The following is a 27,978-nucleotide window of genomic DNA, read 5'->3' as shown; positions in this document are numbered from 1 at the left end:
AAAATAGGGTACTAACAGCACTCTGCTCTACAGTGTTTAAAAGCACTGTTGCTACTAGGCAGTGTTCATATTAGCACAATCCAAGAGACGTCAATGGAGCTCTAATGTGCCATACATTGGGATGAGCCACTGACTCCAAAGTTTGATGTGCTAATATGTAAACACACAGAAAAGCAGCACTTATAAGTACATAGTAGCTAAAAGAAAAAGTTTGAGTCACCAAATCACAGCTGATTGGAAAACTGTGGTAAGCAGAGATAACTAGTGAAGGAGGTCTAAGCACCTAACAACATCCTTTAAAGGAGCAGCTATGTTGCAGTTACACGATAACGAATCCCCTTCAAGCAAAATTCCCCATAGGTGTATGCAATACCAGCTCCTATAAGAAAACTGTCCCCCGCAGATTTCCTAGTGTCCAGTCAGGGTGAGGAAACCTACTGCTCCTTAGCTAGAATGATGAGGGATACCTTTTCTTTTGAATGTAAGATCACACTGTAACAGAGTTAAGGCCCAAACGTTGGTTTGTATGTCCTAGTCAGATTTTGCCTTTGTCCGTGGAACCAACATAGCAGCAGTAAAATAAACTGTATTTTGTCTTCTTGTGATGATAAAAAGACTCTGCCTTTAGTGTTTTTGACAATGAAATAGGATAGGATTGAGAGTAAGAATTAATTCCCATGAGAATATCCTGTCCATTTAAAATCTGAAATTCCTTGAGCTGGATAAAGAGTAGTCAGTGCTGATTTCTGCCAACATCTTATTGACTAGTAGAATCTTCTTCACTTCTGCTTTGCGGATGGACCCATTATTGTTGAAACACAAGTTTCTTAGGCACCTCCCATGAAAATTCATTTCTTCCAAAGTGACCATAACAGGCAGTCTTCTGATAAATTGGCTTCTTTAAATCCAAATCCCTTAGTGTTCAAGAAAAAGAAAAGAAAATAGTTTAGTCTAAAGTGTAACACTATAAATCATTGTTTTAAGCTAGTTCCTCCTTTCAGTCCAGCAAGTGGGCTGAATTTTGGAAGTGCAAATGTACCAATGAACTTGTTTTATGGAATAATGACCATGAAAGTGTCTATAAGGATTGGTCTGAAGCCTTTTTGGGACAGACTCAAAAACCATTGAAGTTCATGGAAATTTTGACCCAATTTTCAATCAAATATTTATGAAAAATAGTCTCAATTTCTCAAACAGCTCTAGTAAAAATGAGGTAACATTACTGTGAGCCAAAACTATTTCAGTGCCACATACTAAAGAACACATACATGTAGCTGTAGTAACCCCTATGCAGGGCCAAATTCTGAGAGGGGATGTACTATAGGGACCAATACTATATTAGGACAAGAGGTTGGTCAGGCTGATTTAATAGCTCTTTTTCTTCTGTAACCTCTATACTTCTTTGAGAGGAGTTCCAGGAAGTGTTCGCTCTGACTGTTCCATATGCGTGTGCTCCTGCAACATGCTTACCTGACAATGACTCCAGGTCGAAGATCAAAGTTCTTGTGCACAATGTCCAGTAGCTCTTTCTCTGTTTTCTGGGAAGTTCCATAAGTGAACAGTGAAATGGAGAGAGGTTGAGCCACTCCAATGGCATAAGAAACCTTTGGCAGACAAAAGCATTAGTTAGAAAACAAGGATGGAGCCTCATATGGCCAGCAGGGCGTGTGACAGGACAATGTAGTATCAGAACACCCTCCTCCAGAACAGCAAGAAGAACCCCTAATGGGGATAGTCGATACCAGAAGACTGATGGATCCAGTAAATATCCAGAATAACCTCCAGTAAAATGTAAATTATCCAAAAAGTCCAGGCCTGAGGAAGCTACTATACTGAAAGCCCCAGTGACTCTGATCTTGAACTAAGCAGAACAAGATCTTTCTCCTGATCTTCCTTTTAAACTCAGTCCAGCTCCAAGCTAAGCTTCCAGAATTCCATAAACTTCTGATTTCTCCCCACCTGTGCTATCACAGACATAATCAAGCCAAGGATAGCTTGATAAGTGCTGGCCACCTCACCAGCTCTCTCCCTCACAAACCCATTTTTCTAAGGCAGATTTTTCAGGGAAAAGATAAAAATGAAGTGTTTTTTAAACAAATAAATAAATTTCAAAAAGCAAAAATCAACAAGATTCAAAATGGAACATACTTGAACCAGAACACGATGACACAGCCCGGCTTTCACCAAAGACTTGGCCACCCAGCGGGCTGCATATGCTGCTGACCGGTCCACCTTTGTATAATCTTTGCCTGAAAAGGCACCACCTCCATGGGCTCCCCATCCTCCATAAGTGTCCACAATGATCTTTCGACCAGTAACGCCAGCATCACCCTGTGATATTCAAACAAGTGTCACCTCTCATGCTTTTATTAGCTAATCGCGTTTTTGTGAAAAAAGAATTCCACTGTTTCACTATCATTTTATTATACTGGCTCCAAGGAATGAACACTTAAAATGTCTGATGAATACAGTAAGTTCCTCACAGACAAAGAGACTTCCAGAAAGCAAGATAGTGACTTGTGCATTCTTGAGGTGCAACTGTAGCAATGAACTTATCTCATTGAATTACCATAACAGTGGCTATGTACGTTCTTTTAGGGCCAGATTCCAAGCACACTAGAATTAATGGAAAACTCCCACTGATTTCACTGAGCTTTGGATCAAGACATTAATAAGGAGCATTTAGCGGTCAGGCAAAGAGGTTGCAAGATGGCTATTTCTGCCAGCACTATGTCCTAATGCCTTTTTCAAAGGCAAATATTATAAGCTTTCTTAGCTGCCACCAGATCCCAAGTATCTGCTTTAAAAAAATGACTTTTATACTGGAACCATACTGAAAAAAGATGCATTTACTTGCAAGATAAAAAGTTCCATTGACATCAATAGGAGTTTTTTCCGTTGACTTAATGGAAGCAGGATCAGGCTCTATTGCTTTGGATAAGATCTAAAGCTGGGTGAATAAGTCACAATAAATACTGTATTTGATTTCCTCACACATGTTCACAATTAAAAATGAACCAACTCACTTTCAGGTGGGTTTATTTTTACTCTAGGGATATGTTGGTATTGTTATTAATAATAATTTGTGCCATGGCAGCACCCATAGGTCTGTCAGGCCTGAGTTTACATTATCCTGGGTGCTGTACAGATATACAGGAAAACCCAGTCCTTGCCCCAAGGAGTTCACAGTCTAATTTAAGATGAGATGCAACAAACGGGAGTAACAGAGATAATTGGGGAAGGAGGAAGAGGCTAACAGTGACAGAAATATGAGGCTATCTAAACTAGTTATGCACATGACTTGAGGGTTCTTAGTCATTTTAAGTTTTTGATTATTATGTATATTAATGACCAAATAAAACAGATATCCCCACTGGCCAATATTTGTCAATACTGATGGTGCTTCTTAATAAAACAAGCTGTGCAGTATTAACTGACCACTTCTAGTCTACATTTCTAGTATAGGTTATAGTACAATGATGAACTAACTTTAACAACATGCCTTATACCATAATATCTAAGCACCAGTACACTGGGGTAACAGCCACCCTAGAAATACCTGAGATGAAATTCATTAGGTTTCAATAAAGTTAACGATGAAGGATAAGTAGGTCTGACCATCTGTTTAGGATAGACAGAAAATTGGCCCTACAGTCAGGAGTGCCCCTGGTAAGAGGATATGGTGCTGGCCTAGTTATGTAAGGAAGCATTGTAGGGGGAAGCGGAACAAACAATGGCCTAGGAGGATGTTTTTCACAAAATCTGGACTAAAGGCCTGGTCCTGCAGCAGTGAAGTCAATGGGAATTTTGCCATTGACTTCGATGAATGCCACATCAAGCTCTAAATCCTGGCTCCTAAGCCTTAACCAGGCAAAACTCTCCCTCCCATTCTCCTCTTGGACAAACCCGGTAATAGTCTGATTTTCAGAGGTGCTAAGCACCCACAGCTCTCATTGATTTCAACTAGAGTTGTGTGTGCTGAGCACCTCTGAAAAGCAACAGCTTTGAAATATTTGGCTGTCCCATTTACTTCACTGAGTGTTTTGGCTGAGAAAAGTCTGAGGGCCTGATCTTGTGAGATGCTAAACTCAATGGGATTTGAGGATGCCCAGCACCTTAGAGGGCTGGACACTGAATATGCAAAGTAGGACTTGGCCCAACTTGCTTATATGTATATGACATAACCATGCCTTCAGAGGTTTCTTTGGAATCCAGTGCATTAAGGCCTTGGTCTGGCTCCCATGGAAATTAGTGGTAAAACTCCTATTGGCTCCAATGGTGCAGGACTGGTCTCTGAACAGGTGTTTAGTCTGTGCCCTTTTGTTAGAAATACAGGCTGAGGACACAAGTTAATCTGTAGCACACTATGACGGGAAAAGGCAAATTGGCAGAAGGATCAAAAGAATAACTAAACACACACCTGTGGCCCCCCAATGACAAAACGCCCACTGGGCTGAAGGTGGTAAATTGTTTTCTCATCCAAGTATTTGGCAGGAACGACAGGTTTAATCACACAGTCTCTCAGGGTTTTGCGCATGTATTCCAGCGAGATGGTTTCATCATGCTGCACAGATATCACAATGGTGTGAACACGGACTGGGATGACGGCTCCATTTTTCTGGGTATACTGAACAGTGACCTGAATATGAACGAGGGGGTAAAAGAAACAGCTGTATGATACATTACTGTATTGTATAGATACACCACACCAGGCAGTACAATAGCAGATGCACAGGAAGGTGCCTGTGGCAACAAAGTATGAGGAGATAACTGTTTAATGGGTGTGAGGAATGAAGTGTATGGTTTTCACGTTTGCTAAATACATTGGTGACCCAAATTCAGAAGGCTCGTGTACAAAGCAAATATTTTACTTCTATGCACCATGCACTCTCCAGTGACACCCTTAGCAATACATACCAAGACTGGGATTTTCAAAGGAGCCTAAACCAATTAGACTCTCAAATCCCATTGAAATTTAAATCCTTCAGTGAAAACTACAGCCTTAATTTGTAGGCACTGATGAATCAGATTTGCCCTTTAGATTTCCTGACATGTTTTCAGGCAGCAGGGAACACCCAGCTCCTGGTACTCAAGAGTTAAATATTTCTTCTATGCAGTGTCATGTGTCAGACTTCCAGGTGCATGCTAACAGTTTTTGCGACACTCAAGAGATTGCATATAAAGCAGTTCATCTGCTCAGCATACAATCAGTAGGAAGCTGAAGTCAGACTGTATGTTATAATGTGGAAATCCTGGATTATCCATTTAAAACGACATTCTGAACTGAACAAATAGTAGTAATTAAATATTGGAAAAAGAAATCCAGGATTTTCTGGGTAAAACAGTGGCTTTACTGAACCAGACAGATAGTTAATAGCCTGCAAGCGATCAGGACTTGAAAGGATTCTTTCCATGGCTCCTGTATTTAGCAGAGGGACATGCTGAGTGAAAGCAATATTTACCTGTGTCTTAGAGTCAGGTCTAAGCCAAGGGAGATCACCACTGTGTCTCAGCTCTGCTAACTTGTTGTTCAATTTGTGAGCGAGGACAATAGTGAGAGGCATACATTCTTCTGTCTCATCTGTTGCATAGCCAAACATCAACCCCTGTAATGGGAGAGGAGGGATAGATTTTAAATCACTGGGGCAAGCAGGGCTTTCAATCCTGTTAAATTATTAATATGAGCATTACAGAAGTGCCTAGAGACCCCAAAAATCTCACCTGAGGCAAACAGTGCCCTACAAAAAGCAACAGAGGGTCCTGTGGCACCTTTAAGACTAACAGAAGTATTGGGAGCATAAGCTTTCGTGGGTAAGAACCCCACTTCTTCAGATGCAAGGGATGAAGAAGTGAGGTTCTTACCCACGAAAGCTTATGCTCCCAATACTTCTGTTAGTCTTAAAGGTGCCACAGGACCCTCTGTTGCTTTTTACAGATTCAGACTAACACGGCTACACGTCTGATACTTGAGTGCCCTACAATTACTTTTTATTATTATTGGTGTTACTGTAGCATCGGATGGTCTACACTGCCAATTTTTTTTGCCAAAAGGCAACTTTTGGTGATGAAACAGCAGAGGTGTACACACTGCAAAGCCACTTTTTGTGACGAAACTCCTCAGTTGCAGTGCTGTAATAAAACCACCTTGACGAGAGTGATAAGGCTTTTTGCGCAAATGTTTTATCGCCAAAGTGCCAGTGTAAACACCTTGCTTGCTTTTATCGCTGTAATTGGCCTCCAGAGATGCCCCACAATGCCTCCAGTGACTGCATGTGCCCCTCCCCTTTCAAAGCTCCATTCTGACAGCCTGCATGCTGTGCTGCTCTGAGAAACAGAGCAAATCTTTAATGTGGCTGGAATGCTCCTGCTGTCTCCCACACTAAGAACACAGAGGCAGGCAGGGGTGGATGTATGTGTGTTAGAAAGAGAGAGACAGAGACAGAGAGACACAGAGAGACAGACACTCTGTGCAGAGCCAGGGAGGGAGGTGGGGGCTGATGTCAGGGTTTCCCCCTCCCCCAGGACAGGTTGCTTTCAGCTGGCTGGCTGAATTTAGGAGACAGCATGCCGACACACTCACTCTCCCCGCAACATACACTGTCTGTCTCTTCCCCTCACCCCATACACACATGTGCCCTGTCTCACACTCTCCCCCCTACACTTCAGCTGGAAAGTGGCTGGCAATCTAGTAGGATGCCCATGGAATGATGGGATTGAGAAACCTGCATCATGTGACGCTGTACCTGCCCCATGAGGCATTGGAAACCCTTCCCAAACCACCCTGCAGCCAGTTGCACAGTGGGATAGCTCCCCACAGTGCACTGCTCTCGGTCGTTGCAAGAGCTGCTAGCATGGATGCGCTTCAGCAACACAAGGAGCAGTGTGGACAGGCAACAGTGGTTTAATTAAAGTGCTTTAATAAAAGTGGTATAACTTTTGGCAAAAAAAAAAAATTGGCAGTGTAGACATAGCCTTAGAGGCCTCAATTGAGATCAGGCCTCCACTGTGCTAGGCACTCCCTAAACACATAATCAGAGACAGTCCCTGCCCCAATAGTTTTCCGTTTTTGTTAAAACATTTTCAATGTTTGGCTGAAAAGTCTGACAGAACCTCAAACTTTTCTGTGGCAATTTGTGTTTTATTAAACAGCTTGGATGGAAAATTTTCAACCCACCCTATTGGCAAGGACTATACCCAGATAATATGAGTGATTTATCTAAATGCAAAAGTATCCAGGCATATTTTGAACCCAAGCCTTGCTTCTCTTAGGCAGAGCTTCACAATGAGTAAGGTGGCCTGGATAGGGTTAGAAATAGGGCTTGGGGCTAGGGCTGACGCTTGTCTGTGTTTTCCCAAGATCACCCCTTTTTTGTGGTAGCGGTCCTCAGAAATCCATAACCGTGCTCAGTATACACTGCCAGCTGCCTGATTCATGGGCTCAGGATCATTCCAGATGTCCCAGTTTTTTGTATATCAGAGGTGACAACCCTGTCTGAAACTTTCATTAATGAATGTTGTCACAGTATGCATGACCAGGCCAATGCTGGGAGTTAGCAAGGATATTTCCTTGGTGTTACTGCTTCCTGTCAGGCAGTTCAGTGGAATGGCAGCTCATAAATGGAATTATTTAAATACTGCAGAGAGGAAGCATGGCCAAGTGCTTAGGACTTGGGAGACCTGAGTTCAGTTCCCTGCTGTGACCTGGTACTAGTCATTTTGTCTCTCAGTGCCTCAGTTCCGCACCTGTTACATGGGGACAATAGCACTGCCCTACCTCACAAGGGTGCTGCAAGGATAAATACCTTACAAATTTGTAAGGTGTTCCACTCCTGCAATAATCAGAGCCATGTAAGATGCATAGATGCATTTCTATTTGGGCCATCTGCTGATAGAAATGCATGTTAATTTAGTCCTCAGGAGGATTTGGGGGTAATATTACTTTGGTTCCAAGGCTCTATGATGGTTCTATTACAATTCTCAACAACATTACCAAAAACTAGATATTACTGCTAATGAGAACTACTGTAAATGTTAAACACGCATTCATATTGGCTTCAGTTGGCGTTGCAGGATTTTTATGTTCTTGGGGAGAAACTGTAATCATCTCCATTTGATATTCAGCTCACAGAAATAGGACTTGGACAGTCTTAATTATGCGGAACGCCAATTATACTAAAACCGATCCCTGCCTCTGGGAAATAAGTGAGTTACAAATGTTCAGGCAGAATTGCCTTCATTTTAAAAAACACTGCCATCCTGCTTATACTTGACAGAGAACACCTCTTTACAACGTCAAAACTCCAAAGTTATGTAAACATGGCATGATCTTATATAATTTTGTTTATTATTTATTTACTTAATCTTACTGGGCAAGTCCTGCTGCAAAAGGAAATATCTGATTAATCTAACCCCTACTAAGACAGAACTAGGAAGCATACTTGAAAAAAGCTAACTTTGCTAAGCTTTAGGGCCCAGATCCTTAGCTTCAACAGTCCTTGACTACAACGAAGCTATGACAATTTAGATTAGCACAGGATCTGCTGCATGGTCTCCTGTGTGGACAAAAACTGTCCTTGGTGTAACTCCACTGAAGTCAAAGAAGTTACACCAGTGATTAATTTTGCCCTGTGTGTCCCATGGGAGCTCCATCAATGTATTCACACAAATATGCATTTTATTCTGTGTTAGCACAGGATGAGATTGGGCAAACTCTCATGAACTGTGACCATGCTGGTTTTCAGGGCCGGCTCCAGGCACCAGCCAACCAAGCACGTGCTTGGGGCGGCACCTTGGAAGGGGCGGCCAATCTTGGGGTGGCGGGAGCGCTCGGGGGTTTTTGGTTTTTTTTGGTTCGGTGGGGCGGCGCTCGAGGTTTTTTGTTTGTTTGTTTTTGTTTCAGCGGCGCGGCGCGGGTGGGGCGGGGGCTTCGGCGGCGCGACGCTGGGGGAGCGGGGGTTTCGGCGATGCGGCGCGGCCTGGCGCTTGGGGTTTGGGTGCGGTGGGGCGGGGTGGTCCTTGGGGGGGGGGGGGTTGGGCGGCACGGCACTCGGGGGGGGACTGGGGTTTCGGTGGCCCGGCCCGACCCAGCACGGCACTCGGAGGGGGCGGGGGTGTTTGGCGGCCCGGCGCGGCGCGCCGCTGGGGGGGGTGTGTTTGGCGGCGCAGCACTCGGGGGGCGGGGGTTTCAGCAGTGCGGCGCTGGGGGGGGGGGTGTTACGGCGGGGTGGCGCTCTTTTTTTTTGCCTGGGGCAGCAAAAAAGTTAGAGCCGGCCCTGCTGGTTTTGATTTAGAAAATATGACAATGGGAGGGGTAAACCCTCACTTTCTAACCCTGACTTTTTCAGAAGAAAATGTTTTCATTTTAAGGTGATACAGTGATCCTATCTCTCCTAGCACTGGGAGTAAACAGAGCTGGGAGTGTACTAGCGGGCTGCCCTAATGAGCTGATAGGATGATTGTAGAGTATGTTTTATTTTACTATTGTTTTTGTAAACAGGGATGACTTTTGATTACCTGGTCACCAGCACCAACATCCTCTTCATTCCTGTACAGATGAACACCTTGGGCAATATCAGGTGACTGTTGTTCCAGTGCCACCAGAACATTGCAAGTCTTGTAGTCGAAGCCTGTTTAGAAGAAGACACAGGGATAAATTAACTTCCTTTCACAGCGAAGCACAGCTACATGGAACCATATGCCAGAAATTCCAGTCCTGGACAACAGTGCCTTCAAAACTCAGGATCTGCCTGCTCTTTGCTTTTACATTTTTGTCAATGCAACAATTCTAATGTGTTCTTCTCCGTTCAACCTCACAGCAAGGTCTCATCTCTCTTAGCTGCTTGGCCACAGGCATTTAGTCAAAGCAATGCTCAGGAAAGTCCCAAACAACATGAAAAATAGGAAATGACAAGAGAGAAAATGTATGACCACAGCTGCTATGGTCCTTGCAGAATTTCTCATTTTCTTCCCCAGTTGTGTAGAAGATAATCAGCTTTTCCCTATGCTCACCTCTCCCAAAATTCCAGCTACTGACAGCTGCTTACCAAATCTAGGATCAAACACCTATACATCAAATATACACATCCAGACAAGTATCCACTTGAAGAACACTCCATGCCCTCTTTCCTTTAAGTAGGCTGTGATGGGAAAGAATTCCATAAGGGAAAAAGTTGTATGCAATTCTGCCCCTTTTAGCTTTTCACCTATAGTTTCTGTAGGGCAGGGTTTTTGACTGGGTTCACTACAGGGCCCACACTGCTTTGGTGGTAAGGAGGTAAAAAGAGGAGATTTCTACACTACTGGATCTGGCAGTATTATGTTAGATAATATTCTGCCTTTGGTGCCAACTAGCAGATGTGCTTTTACAGCATTCTCCCACCATTCTCTCTTCAGAAGTCTTGTACCAACAAGATTATATCAACCAGGAAATACCGCTTTAAAAAAAAAGAAAAACTTTTGTAAAACAAACATACTTAATCTTCATGGCAACTGTAAAACATTTGCAATATGTAAAAAATATGATCCAGTTTGCAATCTCTATAAATGTATGTTGAAATGTATCTCGGATTTAAAACACTTTTTTGCATCATTAATACACTCCACAGTGCTATGAAATTTACTTTGATTGTAAGCACCTCAGGGTAGGGACTGTCTTTTTGTTCTGTGTTTGTACAGCGCCTAGCACAAGGGGGGGCCTAGGCTATGATTGCAGTCCCTAGGTTCTACAGTAATACATAATAATCATTAAATAATAATAATAAATAATACAAATTCACAAAGTCTTCTATTTCCACTCCATCTGACCAATTTACATTAGTCTGGTTGGTCATTTGAACAACATGCAAGTTGCAAGGAGTTAAACTGAGAAGTAAATTCTATAGCACAAATTATCAGCTACTTTGCCTGTAGTGAAGTGAGACTCACCACCGCAGCACCTCCTGCTGGTCTTCTCAGGAATTAGCTCTTGTCCAGCTCAGAGCACCCTCTGTTGGCCAGTGGCTCACCAGCCTCAGGCCCCCGTGTCCCTCCCAGACTCCGGTGCCCTTTACCTCAGGGTTCTGCCCCAGTAGTACCCCACCATGCTCTGGGTCTCCCCTCCCAGGGGAACCCCCAGCCCTCTCACCCACCTTGCCTCAGTGGCTACTGCCAGTCGTCATCTAGCCCCCTCTCACTGGGGCAAACTGCAGTCTGTAAAGGCCACTCATCATTGGCAAGGGGGGTCAGACCAGCTGCCTCTGCCTAAGCCCAGGCTGCAGTCTCTGCAGTACCTGTTTTAGCCTTTTAGCAAGGCCTGCAGCTTGGGGATTTACCAGGCTGGAGCTCCTCTTACCTTTCCCCAGCCCTGCTCTGTTCCCTGAGCTCCCAGGCAGCCGGGTCCTTCTTCCTCTAAGGCTGGAGAGAGAGAGACTCAGCTCCTGGCTCACAGCCCTTTTATAGGGCCAGCTGTGGCCTAATTGGGTGTGGCCCCAGCTGTGGCTGCCTTCCCAATTAGCCTATTCTTATTGGCTCTCAGCCCCAGCCCTCTCCAAGGGTTGGCTTTTAACCCTTTCAGGGCCAGAGCAGGGTGCCTGCCCCACTACACAGCCAACAGTATTTGGTCCTGCCATGAGGGCAGGGGATTGGACTCGATGACCTCTCGAGGTCCCTTCCAGTCCTAGAATCTATGAATCTATTAAACATGCTCCAGTTCAAAAAAATATCCTAGCTGCCTTTTCCTGCTGTATGTGCTTTAACCATACAGTGAATAGTTTCTCCTCGGTATGTGATGGAGTCAGAATGTTTCTCTCATGACAATGTTTGAGCAGCTCCTAGCCAAGACATATGAGTTGATCAGGCTTGCAGAAGCACAAGTATGCAAATGGAGACAGACCTGTTCTGCAGCTACTCACTGACCAGCACACCATGTTGGCAAGAAACAGGATTCCTGGAATTTTTTGCACCAACCTTTAGCTGAATCATCATAGCCGATTTGCTTAATTGTGTCTCGAACTACTCGCTGATAGTCGACAACGGCGAGGGATGTGATCTCCCCACAGAGCAGCACCATCCCTGTTTTACACACTGTCTCTACAGAGAGCAGGAAGACAGAAAGAAGGAAAAGGGATAAGGGAGGGCTGGATAACTCAACATGCTATTGCAAATAACTCCGCTTCTGGCAATGGTGAATTCTGAACAGCCCCTACTGAATACAAATAATATAGGTAGTTATCACTCCCATCTCCATAGTATTAGTTCCTCACACATGAATCCATTTATCCTCATTACACTCCTTGAGGTGATTTGGTGACTTGCTCAAGGTCATACAGGAAGTTTGGGGCAATGTAGGAACTGAACTGAGATTCCAGAGCATCATTCCAGTGCCTTAACCAGAAAAACATCCTTCTACTCTGCTTATGGAGTAAGTTTGGGCCCAACAAACCACACTAATGGCCCACTGGTTTGCAACCTTGCCTCCAGATCTTCAAAGATCCAGATCTTCAAAGACCCTGTCTCCTATTATTTCCAACGGGAGTTAAGCACCACGGTTGAGGAACTGGGCCAGAGAGACAAAAACTGGTGGCTGTTTTTTCATGAATGCACAAGGCCAAGTTTGCACGAGCCCCAGTTAAACTCTGTTTTGAGATCTTAAGTGGGACTTACGTTGAACACAGGCCAAATGCCAAATATCAACCTCAGGTGTAAAGGTTGAGGGGAAAATGGGTCATTTCCATCATGAAAATGATGGCATTGGCCATTTACAAATCTGAGAATTTGGAGACATTTTGCTGACTTGCTCACTGAGGGTCAAATTTCAGCAGTTTCAACATGTTAATAACAACAAATGGCAGACATAACCAAAACCGGTTAAAACATTTTTCTTTATGATGAGCTGTCAGGAAAACACCTAGAGTTAGCAATGAAAAATTTAAAGTATCTATAAAGCCAAATAAGTGTACTTTGCTACAAATGGTCACGGGTTCTTTGGACGATCGACGGTAGTGGAATTAAATCTCTTTTCCTCTGGAATACTAATTACATTTAAAAAGTTATTTCTACCATTGGTTTGGTTATTTTAGGCTCTTGCTACAGTCCTCGAACACAATGTACTTTCAAAATTTCTTTGAGAAACAATGTAGTGACACTGTAGAATTGTTTGTTCAGATCTTTTTCATTTTGCTGTATAGTAACTCCTCGCTTAACGTTGTAGTTATGTTCCTGAAAAATGCGACTTTAAGCTAAACAATGTTAAGCGAATCCAATTTCCCCATAAGAATTAATGTAAATGGGGGGTTACGTTCCAGGGAAATTTTTTTCACCAGACAAAAAGACTATATATATATATACACACACACACACACAAACACACAAACACACAGTATAAGTTTTAAACAAACAATGTATACCCCAAATTAAGAAACACACTAAAAGAACTAAAAAAGAGCCACCGTGGCTTAACAACCATGTAAAAGAAGCAGTGAGAGAAGACTTCCTTTAAAAAGTGGAAGTCAAATCCTAGTGAGACAAATAGAAAGGAGCATAAACGCTGCCAAATTAAGTGCAAGAATGTAATAAGAAAAGCCAAAGAGGAGTTTGAAGAACGGCTAGCCAATAACTCCAAAGGTAATAACAAAATGTTTTTTAAGTACATCAGAAGCAGGAAGCCTGCTAAATAACCAGTGGGGCCCCTTGATGATCGAGATACAAAAAGAGTGCTTAAAGACGATAAAGTCATTGTGGAGAAACTAAATGGATTCTTTGCTTCAGTCTTCACGGCTGAGGATGTTAGGGAGATTCCCAAACCTGAGCTGGCTTTTGTAGGTGACAAATCTGAGGAACTGTCACAGATTGAAGTGTCACTAGAGGAGGTTTTGGAATTAATTGATAAACTCAACATTAACAAGTCACCGGGACCAGATGCATTCACCCAAGAGTTCTGAAAGCACTCAAATGTGAAGTTGCAGAACTATTAACTAAGGTTTGTAACCTGTCCTTTAAATCGGTTTCTGTACCCAATGACTGGAAGTTAGATAATGTAACACCAATATTTAAAAAGGGCTCTAGAGGTGATCCCGGCAATTACAGACCGGTAAGTCTAACGTCGGTACCAGACAAATTAGTCGAAACAATAGAATTAAGAATAAAATTGTCAGACACATAGAAAAACATAAACTGTTGAGCAATAGTCAACATGGTTTCTGTAAAGGGAAATCGTGTCTTACTAATCTATTAGAGTTCTTTGAAGGGGTCAACAAACACGTGGACAAGGGGGATCCAGTGGACATAGTGTACTTAAATTTCCAGATTTCCAGAAAGCCTTTGACAAGGTCCCTCACCAAAGGCTCTTACATAAATTAAGCTGTCATGGGATAAAAGAGAAGGTCCTTTCATGGATTGAGAACTGGTCCTTTCATGGATTGAGAACTGGTTAAAATTCCTACAAAGGGTAGGAATTAATGGTAAATTCTCAGAATGGAGAGGGGTAACTAGTGGTGTTCCCCAAGGGTCAGTCCTCAGAGCAATCCTATTCAACTTATTCATAAATGATCTGGAGAAAGGGGTAAACAGTGAGGTGGCAAAGTTTGCAGATGATACTAAACTGCTAAAGATAGTTAAGACCAAAGCAGACTGTGAAGAACTTCAAAAAGATCTCACAAAACTAAGGGATTGGGCAACAAAATGGCAAATGAAATTTAATGTGGATAAATGTAAAGTAATGCACACTGGAAAAAATTAACCCCAACTATACATACAATATGATGGGGACTAATTTAGCTACAATGAGTCAGGAAAAAGATCTTGGAGTCATTGTGGATAGTTCTCTGAAGATGTCCACGCAGTGTGCAGAGGCGGTCAAAAAAGCAAACAGGATGTTAGGAATCATTAAAAAGGGGATAGAGAATAAGACAGAGAATATATTATTGCCCTTATATAAATCAATGGTACGCTCACATCTTGAATACTGCATACAGATGTGGTCTCCTCATCTCAAAAAAGATATACAGGCACTAGAAAAGGTTCAGAAAAGGGCAACTAAAATGATTAGGGGTTTGGAACGGGTCCCATATGAGGAGAGATTAAAGAGGCTAGGACTTTTCAGCTTGGAAAAGAGGAGACTAAGGGGGGATATGATAGAGGTATATAAAATCATGAGTGATGTGGAGAAAGTGGATAAGGAAAAGTTATTTACTTATTCCCATAATACAAGAACAAGGGGTCACCAAATGAAATTAATAGGCAGCAGGTTTAAAACAAATAAAAGGAAGTTCTTCACATAGCGCACAGTCAACTTGTGGAACTCCTTACCTGAGGAGGTTGTGAAGGCTAGGACTATAACAGCGTTTAAAAGAACTGGATAAATTCATGGTGGTTAATTCATTAATGGCTATTAGCCAGGATGGGTAAGGAATGGTGTCCCTAGCCTCTGTTTGTCAGAGGATGGAGATGGATGGCAGGAGAGAGATCACTTGATCACTGCCTGTTAGGTTCACACCCTCTGGGGCACCTGGCATTGGCCACTGTCGGTAGACAGGATACTGGGCTAGATGGAGCTTTGGTCTGACCCGGTACAGCCGTTCTTATGTTCTTATGTAATACTGTACACAGCAATGATGATTGTGAAGCTTGGTTGAGTTGGTGAAGTCATAGGATGGAAGAGGGTGGGATATTTCCCAGGGAATGCCTTACTGCTAAATGATGAACTAGAACAGCTGAGCCCTCAAGGGTTAACACATTTTTGTTAATGTAGCCTCACACTCTACAAGGCAGCACAAATGGAGGGAGGGGAGACAGCATGGCAGAGAGAGACAGAGACACACACCCTGTGTGTGTGAGAGAGAGATGCGCATTTCCCCTTTAAGTACACTGACACCACTCTAAGTACATTGCCTTTTTAAGTAGATCAGCAAGTTCAGACAGCCCCTGCTGCCAGCACGCTCCCTCCGTCCTGAGCCCTGTCATGTCCCCACCCTGCTCTATGGAAATGGGGTAAGCGAGGGGCAGGAGCAGGGGGGAGGGGGACACCCTAACATTAGTCCCCTTCTTCTCCCTCCCTCCCCCCCGCCCCTGCACAGCTAGCAGGAGGCTCCCAGGAGCAGCTCCAAGGCAAAGGACAGCACCAGAACATGGCAGTGCGGGGAGGGACAGCAGAACTGCCAGCAATTGATAGCCTGCTGGGCGGCTGCCGCACAGGGAACTTAAGGGAGCAGGGAGCTGATGGGGGGGCTGCCAGTCCACCCTGATTCCAAGCCCCCACCAGCTAGCTCTAATGGGCTGCTCTTTCTGCAAGCAGTGGACAAAGCAGGCGGCTGCCAAACAACGTTATAAGGGAGCATTGCTCAACTTTAAACGAGCATGTTCTCTAATTGATCAGCAACGTAACAACAAAACAACGTTAACCGGGACAACTTTAAGTGAGGAGTTACTGTACATATATTTTTGAACACAATAATTAGAATAAAAAATGAACGGGCACATGTTGCCATCAACCTCCTACATTTACACATTACAAAGGGAAAATTACAAGCACTTTTCCATCTAGTCTAAGTGCAAGAAGAAAATGTGTGTCCTTACCACAAGCAACCTTGGCATCTGGATCTTGTTGAAGATGGGCATCTAGCACAGCATCACTGATCTGATCACAGATCTTATCTGAAAGAGAACAGAGCAATGTGTCTAAAAACAGTGTTCTCTACAGAAAATATGGACTGTTGACATCACAATGAAGTAGAAAATAGTTTGTGGAGCTGTTTTTGGCTTATCACCTATCTGTCTAGCTAGCTAGCTAGCATACTTATATGGCCCCATTACTGTAGTTTCTAAGCTTATATAGATTTTAAAATCCCTATGACACATTGTCCGGGCAAAGAAGATACACAGTGATGGTGCCTCAACCTGTTCAGCATCAGATGCCGTATGGTATTTATTTGGTGATGTAAATTAGCACTGAATGCAACTTTACCTGCCAGTTTTGCCTGTGAATTAAGGGTGAAAAATGATGGGGACAGTCTTTCCAACAAGACAATTTTCAGCTTTTAAGATGACCCCCTCCAGTCCTACAGAGAGTATAATAGATTTCTAGGTAATACAGCAGTTAAAGCCTAAGAAAGAGACGTTAAAAAATCTTTAAAGAAATTATAAACATCCGTAGATCTCCAAATAAATAAAGCATATTAATAAAAGTTGTATCCACAATAGAAAGGGCAGCATCTGGAACAGCCAGTTTCCCCCAGCCAGAAAATGGTAGTTTGCCTCATCTTACTCAATAGGATTTTATTTTTCCTAACAACCGGTTTATTAATAAGTTCAGTTATTTAATGCAATTGCAGCATGATCATGCACTACATTTCAGGAAATTCAGCTACCTATTAGTTTTGGTCTCTAATTTAAAATTCTACATTCCTGGTTTTAGCAGTGATTCTGTTTAGCAGGATTTGCATATACTGGATTCTGCCATTTAAGTTTCTGATCTCAGCTGTCCAAGTCTTTTTATTAGCTGCTAAATATGACAGGATATGTCACATCATTATTATGTTATTACTGCTTTACCCATCTCTGGGAATGCATTATTCTCCCAAAGTTAATAAAAATATCACAAACTTTTCTAACAGATAAATAGGGAGTCACCAGGATCACACACAACATACAGTCCTTTTCCCTAATTTGAGAATACGGGCAACAGGACAGTGATTTGAAGGTAGAATTGCACTGTCAGTGATTCCCTTCACTAGTCTCATAGGTTTACTAGACCAAATAAATAAATAAAACCACACCCTATCAGAGTGAAAAGAACATCTCAGATTGTCCAAACAGAACTATGTTTGGGAATTCTCATCCAGAAACCCAATCATCATGTAGGTGGAGTTCCTTTAGCAGATGTGCTGATTGTGTAGAGAAACAGCTTTCCCTGGCTACAGAGGGAAAGGAAGTGTCTAAGAGAGTTGATGACAGAATTGTCTTAAAATGCCCCACTATTAACTTATCTCCTTTAGTTAGTATTTTAATGAAAAGGCTGATGTCTGCAAATTAGTGGTACCCTGTGTGGGTGTGCGTATATATATATATATAAAGTGAAGTCTTCTCCAGATACTTGGACATACATTTGTCATACAGACATCAGTTTGTCCAAATAAATGCCTTAATTTTCAGAAATGCTAAGCCCCCACAATTGAACCCCACATCAGCAAAGGTAATGGGAATGTAGGTGCTCAAGACATCTGAAAATCAGCCCACAAGAGTCTTTGGATTCACAAGCTTAACTGACTCACAGAAAAACTCTTCTATGAGCGATAGAGGTAGCCAGTGCATCTCCTCACCCAAAATGAATTTCAAATAGACAAATATTAAAATTAGAGCAGGCCAGGAAACAATTTTACTGTTCCATGAATTATTTTCAAGATATCGAAAAAATTTCATGTTGTTAATCAGGACAAAAAGCCCAAATCGTAAAAAATTTCATGAAGTAAAAATCCAAAACAAAAAAATAAATGGTTTGGGTCAATTGAAACATTTCATTTGATCTTTTCAAAACCTAACATTCTAATTGTGACCTTTTCGTCTACTTTTTTTACTCTACATTTACTAAAGTTTCTAAACAAAAAGTCATTTAGCCTGGAAACAGAAACTTTTTGTTTTGAAAAATTTTAAATGGGACATTTTGACAATTTCAAAACTTTTTCTCAGCTCAATATTTTTTAAAGTCAGGAGATTTGTTCAAACTGACCTTGTTTTGTGAACAGCTTGGGTTTCAACAAAAACTTATATTTTTTAATGAAAAAATGAGTTATTGAAAAATTCCTTACCTCTTGTTAAAATATGTTCGTAACCAAGTGAGTAGTCAAATAAATATGGCACTTTCTTACTTCCTGTTGTAGAAAAACAGGTTCTTCAAAAAATATCTCCCTTTCCTCTCCTATGTGTCTTTGTAGCTCATCTACTTCTTTAAGAACATAAGAACAGCCACACTGGGTCAGACCAATGGTCCATCTAGCCCAGAATTCTGTCTTCCGACAGTAATGTCAGGTGCTTCAGAGGGAATGAACAGAACAAGTAATCATCGAGTGATTGTTTCATTGAAACAAATTAGATTTTACTGCCATCAGCAGTGCTGCAGAGCCAATATAACTAGGGTAGGGCAAGGTGGACACTATTATGTCTCATGCATCATCATCAAAACTGCCAGCTAATTGTGAAATGCTGAATGTTTGTTATGATGCAAAAGGCTGCAGAGAACCCAGCTTGGTTTTCCATTCCCAGATAGACAGGGCCGGCTCTAGCTTTTTTGCCGCCCCAAGCAAAAAAAAGGGTGCCGGACTGCCGAAGCAAAAAACAAACAACAACAAAAAACAGCAGCCACAAGGAGCACATGGAGGGCGGTCAAGGTGGCTCGCAGGGAGGTGAAGGGTGGCGCCTCGCAGCCGGGCGAGAGGGGCTCCCCCCTCCGGCCTTGGGGTGTCTCTCCCGGCCTGGCAGGCGGAGCCCCTGGGGGCTGCAGGAGGTGCTGGCTCAGCCGCTCCTTTAAAGGCAGCTTGGCTGGGCCGGGCTCAGAGCAGCGCGGGAGGCAGAGGCCAATGCAGGCGGCAGGGAGTGGCATGTCCCGGGGAGCCCGGCGGCACGGTGAGCGGCAGGGATCGCTAGTTCCTGCCCCCCTGGGCCGGGGTCCGTGCCCCTGCAGGGCTGGGCTGGGACTGGCGGAGCACGGGGAGCCAGATGGGGGCTCCGGAGCTGCGGACCGGGCTGCCAAAGCAAAAAAAAAAAAAAAAAAAAGAACCAAGGCAGGGCGGCCGGAATGTGCTGCCCCAAGATTGGCCGGAATGCCGCCCCTTACAATGTGCCGCCCCAGGCAAGTGCTTTCTCGTCTGGTGCCTGGAGCCGGCCCTGCAGATAGAGTTTACAATACAGGTAGCTGGAAATCTCATTTGATCTGTAAACAAATCTGATATGGAAAACTAATATTAAAACTCTCAATGTTGTTTGTAAAGATTACCCTTTCTGACTACAACTATGCTTCAAATATTATGATTATCTCCATACTTTACTCCATATGAGTAGATTGGGTATAATGAATAACCCAGCTGCATATTTTATATTTATCATTAAATACATATTTATGTACAGAGTTCATGACATAAGAGATACACATGCCCAGGACAGCTTATTAATCACAGATTTCTCAGACCATATAGTTTGGAATACTGCATGTTTACTTTATCATTTATTACATATGATACCCTTACAAGGTCAGCTAATATGGCTTGTTACAATATTCTATGATCCACTGGGTAAGGATTTCATACTACTATATCTATGGAAAGACTTCCATTTATGTACTTTAATGGACTTTGGATAAGGTCTGAAGCACATTGAGAGACAATATTCAGCTTTTCTGCATTCTACTTAAGGTGCATATATATCATTTTCACACTTCAAAGTGTGTGCCATTCCAAGGAAACCATGTAGTACTTACCAGACTCCCAATTTGAACTGATCGGAAAATGGGACGGGTCCAGACAAGATTTTGACTTTTCATTAAAAAAATGAGATGTTTTTGATTTTCAACAACCAAAAACTGAAGAATTTCAACAAAAACTTGAAAGTTTCATCTAAAATCTGCCAAAATCTGAAAAAATTCCGTTTTCAGCCCAAAAAATGCAGTTTTCTGACAATTTTTTTTTTTAAAGTTGGGGAAAGCATTTTCCACAAAAATTTTCATTTTGTCAAAACCCCAACTTTCCATCAGCCCTATACTCATAAAGGTGGCAGTAGAAAGTGTTTCCACACCCTCCCCACGTTTCCTCCTGTTCTATTGTTTATATTTTACAAAATACACAGGATTGTTAAGTTAAAAGACTATGCCAATGCAACATTAAGGCTGCACTGTTTAAATGAAAAAAAGTCAAAAGTGTAAAAGTGAGGATACTTACATAAACATGAATTCAGCCACACAGAATATATGCAATACTTTGCATTTCTGTTCTCTTTGTTAAATGTATTGCTTAGTAATATTATTGTATATGTTGTTAAATGCCATCAAATATACAGGAGGTGCACAGTGAATAATTTAAGCCTGCTGTAAGAATTTGCATTTTCTGACTTTTTGTGGCATTTTACTTTGCAATATTAAGGTTTTGGTTGGTTGGTTGGTGTTGTTTTAATATGGTTGAAAACCTTAGGACATTTTTAGTAGAAACTTTTTTTTTAAATTATTTTATCTTAAAAGACTTCCTGAAACTTCATGGAAAACTCTGAAAGACGTTCTGTTTGGAGGCAATTCTGCTTAAAGTTACATCAGCCATTTTGGGTGAAGAGGAGGGTTTAGTTTTAAGTGCCAAAGGTTTGGGACCTGGTAGGCACTGTGACTCAGGGGGAACAATGCCTTCCAAAGCATAATGCACCATCATCAAAGAGATGCAGCATGGCTTCCCTTTCTTGGCCAGAGGGTTTCTTGGCCAGTCAGTTCTCCTGTACAATTCAAAGTAGAGCATATCTTAAACGGCTTGGGACCTGGTGACCTGAGAAAACATCTCGCTTCCCATATGCAGTTGTGATTAGTGGAGGTGCTTGAATTGGAATTTGGAATTCACTCTCCTCTTTAGTCTACAAGACCCCAGGTTTGTTAACCTTCTACGAACAAAATACCACTTTTGCATAGCCCACCTTTATTCTGAGATGTTTGTAAAGAGGTTAAGCTGCTGAGGTGGGAGACAGGGAGTTATTATATAATGTTTACTTGGCAGTATTGTGTAACGGCAGTTCATTAATTATTGTCAGATCTCAACAGTTTGTGCTGAATCTGTTTTTTTTAATACATGTAATGCATAGAGCATGCTACAGGAGATCATTACATCTAAATAAATAAATAATGTATTCCCTGTATTTCCCCTCCCTCTCTTGTTAAGAGGGACATTTATATGGGAAAACCGTCCAGTTCACACCAGCTAAAGATCTCGTCCAGGAGCTTTACTTCTTTGAGTGTTCTCAAGCACAATTTTGTGGAAATTATTCTAATGTCCAGATAGGAGAGGTATAATCACCAGTCACAAATGAAATACCTTTTCAAACAAATGTCTCCACAGTATCCAGCAGAGGAAGAGAAATGTGAACATTTTAGTGCTCTCTGTGTCTAAAGAGAATGTTCTAAAAGTTTTCCATCAAATGTTACCTTATCTGTAACATGAGGACTCTGTCATATTCATTATTATATTAATATCATCATGATAATTTAAAATATCTATTAACACTGTAAAAAGGGCTATAACTCTGTTACAATCCCACCCCTTCAACTAGAGGATCCAACAGCAAACCTAGGCTGCTGGATTTATTAATATTGTGCATGTGACATTAGCACATGTAGACAGTGCCAGCCTTTTGCTTTTTCTGATTACTTCAATTTCTGTAAAGAGCCCAGGGTATAGAGAACATTGTGGAGATAGTACATAGTATGATTCTGTAAGTGGTAAATTCTAATAGTATACCTATTTAGACGTGTGGAAAGATGGTGTGATCTATACATACACAGCTTCAACAAAAGCCAGTTCATTGAGTGCAATGTCCAAAGAAGATTCCTCTGTCCTCCCTGATGGGGACTTTGGTACAACTGACATAGTAACTTCCCCCAAAGAATCCATTCTAGATTTTATATCAAAAACTGGGAGCACTTTTATGAAGCACTGAAATATTTCCCATCAGTCACAGCAGAGAACACACTGGTATTCTTAAGCACCTCTTTTTCCAGAAGAAATGTTTCTTTGTGCTACAGAATCTTTATATTCCAAGAGGCACCAAGAGAAACAATGGGCATTTTAGACATTCCATTGACTGGAGGGGCTAATTACAAATTTAAAAGGGATCACAGAGAAATGTTCACAGTTAAACCAGAAACTATGTAAGAGTCAACTGGTGTCAGTTTTAGTTACAAACTCAAAACTCAGGATGAAATCCCAACCCCACTGAAAACTACTGTTAGCTCCTATATGGGCAGTATTTCAGCCTCTGCCTCAGACCTGAACCTAGTTTTGAGAAAACCTAAGATGATTTATGGTTTTGAGCTGCCACCTAGAGAAATTTGTGGTTTCAGACAATTTTGCAGCTGAATGCCGAGTTTCACCTTATATATTTACAGAACTGATTTAGATTTCTACAATACTTTGACTTATTGGGCTTGTTCTCACTGGAAACTCAAAGCAAAATTCAGGAGTAACTCCACTTTAGACAATAGAGTTCCATCAGTGTAAGTGACAGAAGAATCAGGGATGTAAATCCATGCAGGTGTAAACCAAAGTAAACACTGGCATCAACCCCAGTGGCTCAAATGGTAGATTTTTCACAGTTTTACTATTTAGTTTTAATTTAATGTTTCAAATAAAAATTAGCTTTGGCTGGTTTGTTCAAATCTGGATCTGGATCCAAACGTCTTGAGAGGCTGTGGGCATTCAGAGCTGGGCATTTGGTTTGGCTCATCTTTAATTAAAATTGTGTAACTAATTCCTCTTCTTCCCTGATCACAAAATTAAATGTATTTACAGGTAACAAATGCTCATCTGTTTCAGTGCTTTATAATGTATAAGTGCTCCCCGGACTGCCTCTGACTTCTGTTACGAAGTGCTCTCACTTGCTGTTTGCACAACTCCAACTTGGCAGTATTTGATATTTCCTAACAGTGCCTGGGAAGTTTACCATATACATTACTTTCGTCAGTTCTATACAGACACCTAGCTAGAATGAATGCATTCAAGGAAGCTTATTTTTTAACATTAACACTCAGCAAACTTGAGATCCTGGAGCAAATTCATATTCTTGTAAAAGACTATGTCATGAGTCTATTGCAGTGGATATTACTGTAGTGTAACAAATTCAGTGTTCTATGAAAACTGGGGGGAAACCTGTATTTTAATACAGGTTCAGTGGGTTGAGCAATTAACAAATGTAAAAAGAACACACTTGCAAAAGGTAGAATTTAAGAATTTAGTCTGATATATTTGATAGTGTTCTCCCATCGGACGCCCCTCTACAGACCTTAGAGCAGATCCTCAGCCCTGTTAAGTCTGCTTTGCTCCACTCATGCGTCTGCGTCAAGTCAGTTTGGCTGCACAGTGAAATCTGCAGAAAACAGACTTAAGCCTAGCTTACACGGCCAGCTGACACAGAGAAATTCTTGGATAACCTAAGGCTAATGTTGCAGCTCCTACATCACCTCCCCGTGGGCCTGTGTAGAAGCATAGCTGGGGAAAAGAGGGTTTTGACTAGGATGCAACTGCATCCTGCTGACCTCCAGCAGCCAGAACAGCCCCAAGAGGCCATTGACAGCTGGAGTATGATAGAGCCCCAGAATCAGGGAGCTGCAAAGGGTGTCTTGGTGCCACCCTTGGCTGCCCCAATCTGGAAGCCTGTTGACTCTTGTTTGGGAGGAATCATTGTTTTTCACACTGTTATATATGAGGATGGGTCTGTTGTTTTGGAAAGAACAAACATTGGCCCATACGTTAGCTCAAACATTGACTTGAACCAAATAAACCCAAATATTTGTATATGGCGGAATTCAGAAAGCCCTGGCATGTTTCACCTTCCTGCTCTCTCTTTTTTAAATCTACAACAAGCCTCCTTTCTTCACAGAAATGCAAGTTGAGACCTTTGGAGATCTGGCAATCGCTGCTGGGGGAGATGCTGTCCACAAATCTTATAAATCCCTAGGTTTTCCTAAGACCTGAGAAAGTTCCAGTTACCCAGGAAGCCATGAAATGTGGGAGCTTTAAATAGCCAGAGAGTTCAGCGGGGAGAGAGACAAACCTGAATACTCAATGAAAAATCACCAGTGGTGCAGTTAGTCCTCCTGGTGATCAGAAAGGGAACTGGGGGATTAAAGTGATGCTGGGAACTGCAAGAGGGAGGAGGACATCAGTGAAGCCCTTGGAAGCTGAGAGAGGGACTTTTGGAGATGAGGAAAGGAATTTGAGGGTCAGTTAAGCTTAAAGATGGATCAGGACAAAGAATAGGAGACAGAATAAAAGGTGAAAGGGAAAGAAGCTAAGTGAAGCACTTTCGGGTATTTATCTGAACCAAATCTCCAAATGCTTGGAGGCTCACCATCACTGACTGAGGGAATTAAAAAATAATTAAGAGACATTTTGGACCCATCATCCTTGAGAGTGTTGCTTTAAATTAAAAAGCCTTCTTTCGAATAACATAAGACTCTTGGTGCTATTAATCGCATGTGTTCTATAGTTGCTGAGCAAACACTATGGTGGAACCTACCCTTCAGTTGTGTGTCATTGTTTCTTGGTCTTGTTACATCAGCCACTGACAATTGGGAAAGATCACCAGACACTGTAAACTGGCATAGCTCCATTGAAGTCAACAGAGATAATCCTGTTTGCATCAGCCGAGGATTTGACCTGTAGTAGCCAGTTAATATTATGGAGGTGAGCAAAAATTGGAGAAGCATAAAAGCAGATATGGTTTTGGTTTTGACACTGATCCTTTTCTTCTTATCAGATAGGTCATCCGCACCCCACCCCATGTCCAATTTCATTATTCACCCTTATATAATCCAAGTAAGTGCATAGACCTGGAAGGCATTGTCATGGCAAAAGTTAGAGGATGCAAAATGGTTTTCTAAAATACACTTTAAAGGACATCAAATAGGTCATTGTCCTCTAGCATTATTTGTAGGAAACAAACTGCATGTTTATGGCAGATGATCATTTGTTTTCAAATTAAATTAAATTAAAATCTGCTGACAATACATAAAGTTTAGCAAATAACTGTCCACTGCCTGCTTAAGCAATCCCATATGTTTTAACAAAAAACAGATCATGGGGGAGGGGAATCGGGGGGCTGCCATGCATAGCTGATGGGGCCTTTCATTTTTAACGGTTTTGAAATAGCCTGCTCAGAGATATTCCTGTCATTGTGACTGGCAGTTTTATGGCAGAACATGTATGCAGGAGAGTTTCACAAAACTTCAAGGTTGTGGAACTCAACATGTGTGAAACTTGAGGCTATCAGAGATGCAGGCTATCAAATGTAATCTGCTGAAAGAAAGATGCAAAATAAACAAGCAGAAACAAGAGCAAATTGCCACATGGAAGGAACACACAGCCAGTTCACAGATATGAATTAGAGTGGCAACTCACCATATCCTGCAGCAGCATCATAACCACCAGCATTTTTAAGTCTAAATGGATAAGCATCCAGTGGAAAAATACTCCACCATCACCACCGCCCCGTATGATAATACTGATATTGACTGGATTCTTGGCCAGACTTTCTTAAACAGAATTTAATTGAAAATATTCTGACTTGTCTGTACCCCTGCAGCCAGTTACTTACCTGGATGCCCTTCTCCCACAGACTCTGATGTGAACATGAAAGCACCTTCATCATTTACAGTGTGGTCACATAAGCCATCCACCGGTCCATTCATGATTTTGACACTTTTCCTGATGGGTTGATCAAAATAGTAGTTCAAGAGCTCTGTCTTTAGTGCCTTTCCCTTTCTGAGTGGAAGGACTAAACTTCTTTATCAGCAGGGCTAACACTTCTGTCAATTACTACTTTCCACAAAAACTTGAATTGAGCATGTGAAGTAAGTGTTGTCAGTGTGTGTGTGAGAGTGAGAGTGTGTGTGTGTGTGTGTGTACTGATCAGGCATCTGTCTGAGGTCTGTACCTCTACCTACTTTGGCTGTCACTCTGTGAGTTGCTCCTATATATGGAAAAGTGAAAGTGCCTGGTTAATCATGTGAGGAAACTGGGAGAGCCCATTTCCTGGGAGGGGAGCAAGTTAATATTGGGATATTTCACTTATTAACTCACTTTTCAGTAACTCAGTATTCAGCCTGTGCAAGATTGGTAACCATAAAGATTCAATTCAGCAGGAGTTAGTACAGGAGTTCTAGCTTCAGTTCAGTTCAGTAGTTCTTTTGGTTTAGCTCTCCCCTAGTTTGGGGCTGTTTGCTGTGAGTGTTCTCAAGCATGTGTTGTGATCACACAGAAATAGAAGAAAGTTGTGTAAGCTTGTCCCTTTCCTGTCAAAAGAGTGAGGGATATAAAGTTTGTTAAGCACAATATGACTTTGTTTCCTGGTTTTCATTTTCATCTCTAAGTGTGATTCTCCCCTGGAAGGTCTTGTACCTTTGCATTCTTTGTGTGCTGTTCTGAAAGGAAATACTGTACATGAACTAGTACCTGAGTAATATAGATTCTGCTGATCTGATTTTGTAAACAATCTCTATTCAGCCTCCTCCTTCTTCTGCCTTCTCATCTGCTAATTAGAGTCCATCTTAAAATTTCTGTAATTCCTACTAGTCCCTAGCAATTAGACATGCACTGACTGCCAGACCTTTCGTTTAAGGGAGCTGGAAAACACCACCATTTTTCTAAAAAGGCTTTCCCGGTTAAGAAATCTTCATGGTTGTGCCTGAACTGCTTTGGAATGTACCCAACCTCAGCCTAAGCCTTGGGGAAGAAACAAAATATTTATATGTAGCTGAGATGCTGAGATCTAGTTACAAATGGATCAAAGGAAGCTATTGCTCAGGCTGGCTACTGAAAGCTTTTTTTGACATGCAGTGTAGTTGTAGCCATGTTGATCCCAGGATATTAGAGAGGCCAGGTGGATAATATCTTGTATTGGACCAACTTCTGTCGGTCAGAGAGACAAGCTTTCTAGCCACACAGAGCTCTTCTTCAGGTCTGGCAAAGGTACTTCAAGCATCAGGTGGTCAGTGTTTGGTGTAGGATGAAAGAGAGAGATTTTAGCGTGTGTGTGTGTGTGCGCGTGCACACGCATGTTCATAGAAAAAATGTTACCAAACACAACCTGACCATGACTATGAGCAGATACAGAGTCCCCAGCACCTACTGTACCACTGCAAAAAAGAATCATAAAGATTACCTCATTTAAAAAAAATCATTATGGGTTCAGTCCAGTGCCAACTGAAGTAAATGGGAAAGTTCCATTGACTTCAGAAAGCATCGGATTAAGCCCTATGATGTATTTTTCATC

The 27,978-nt window shown here is 42.0% G+C and overlaps 1 protein-coding gene across 1 annotated transcript; it reads right to left on the bottom strand.

The window, feature by feature from the left end:
- Window positions 1-805: 805 nt before the first annotated feature.
- Window positions 806-26,395, bottom strand: MAT1A (methionine adenosyltransferase 1A). The gene is made up of 9 exons (XM_065408206.1): window positions 26,302-26,395; window positions 16,549-16,626; window positions 11,944-12,066; window positions 9,514-9,626; window positions 5,463-5,606; window positions 4,421-4,639; window positions 2,149-2,331; window positions 1,471-1,604; window positions 806-914 (listed from the first exon to the last, which is right to left on the bottom strand). Exons 1-9 carry the CDS (start codon window positions 26,393-26,395, stop codon window positions 806-808), a joined length of 1,197 nt encoding a protein of 398 aa, XP_065264278.1.
- Between the last annotated feature and the right edge of the window lie 1,583 nt (window positions 26,396-27,978).

This window comes from Emys orbicularis, chromosome 7 (genome assembly GCF_028017835.1).
Source record: "Emys orbicularis isolate rEmyOrb1 chromosome 7, rEmyOrb1.hap1, whole genome shotgun sequence".
In the NCBI taxonomy this organism is placed as follows: domain Eukaryota; kingdom Metazoa; phylum Chordata; order Testudines; family Emydidae; genus Emys; species Emys orbicularis.
The sequence above is the reverse complement of the archived record's forward strand: the minus strand, read 5'-3'. Positions and strand labels throughout refer to the sequence as shown.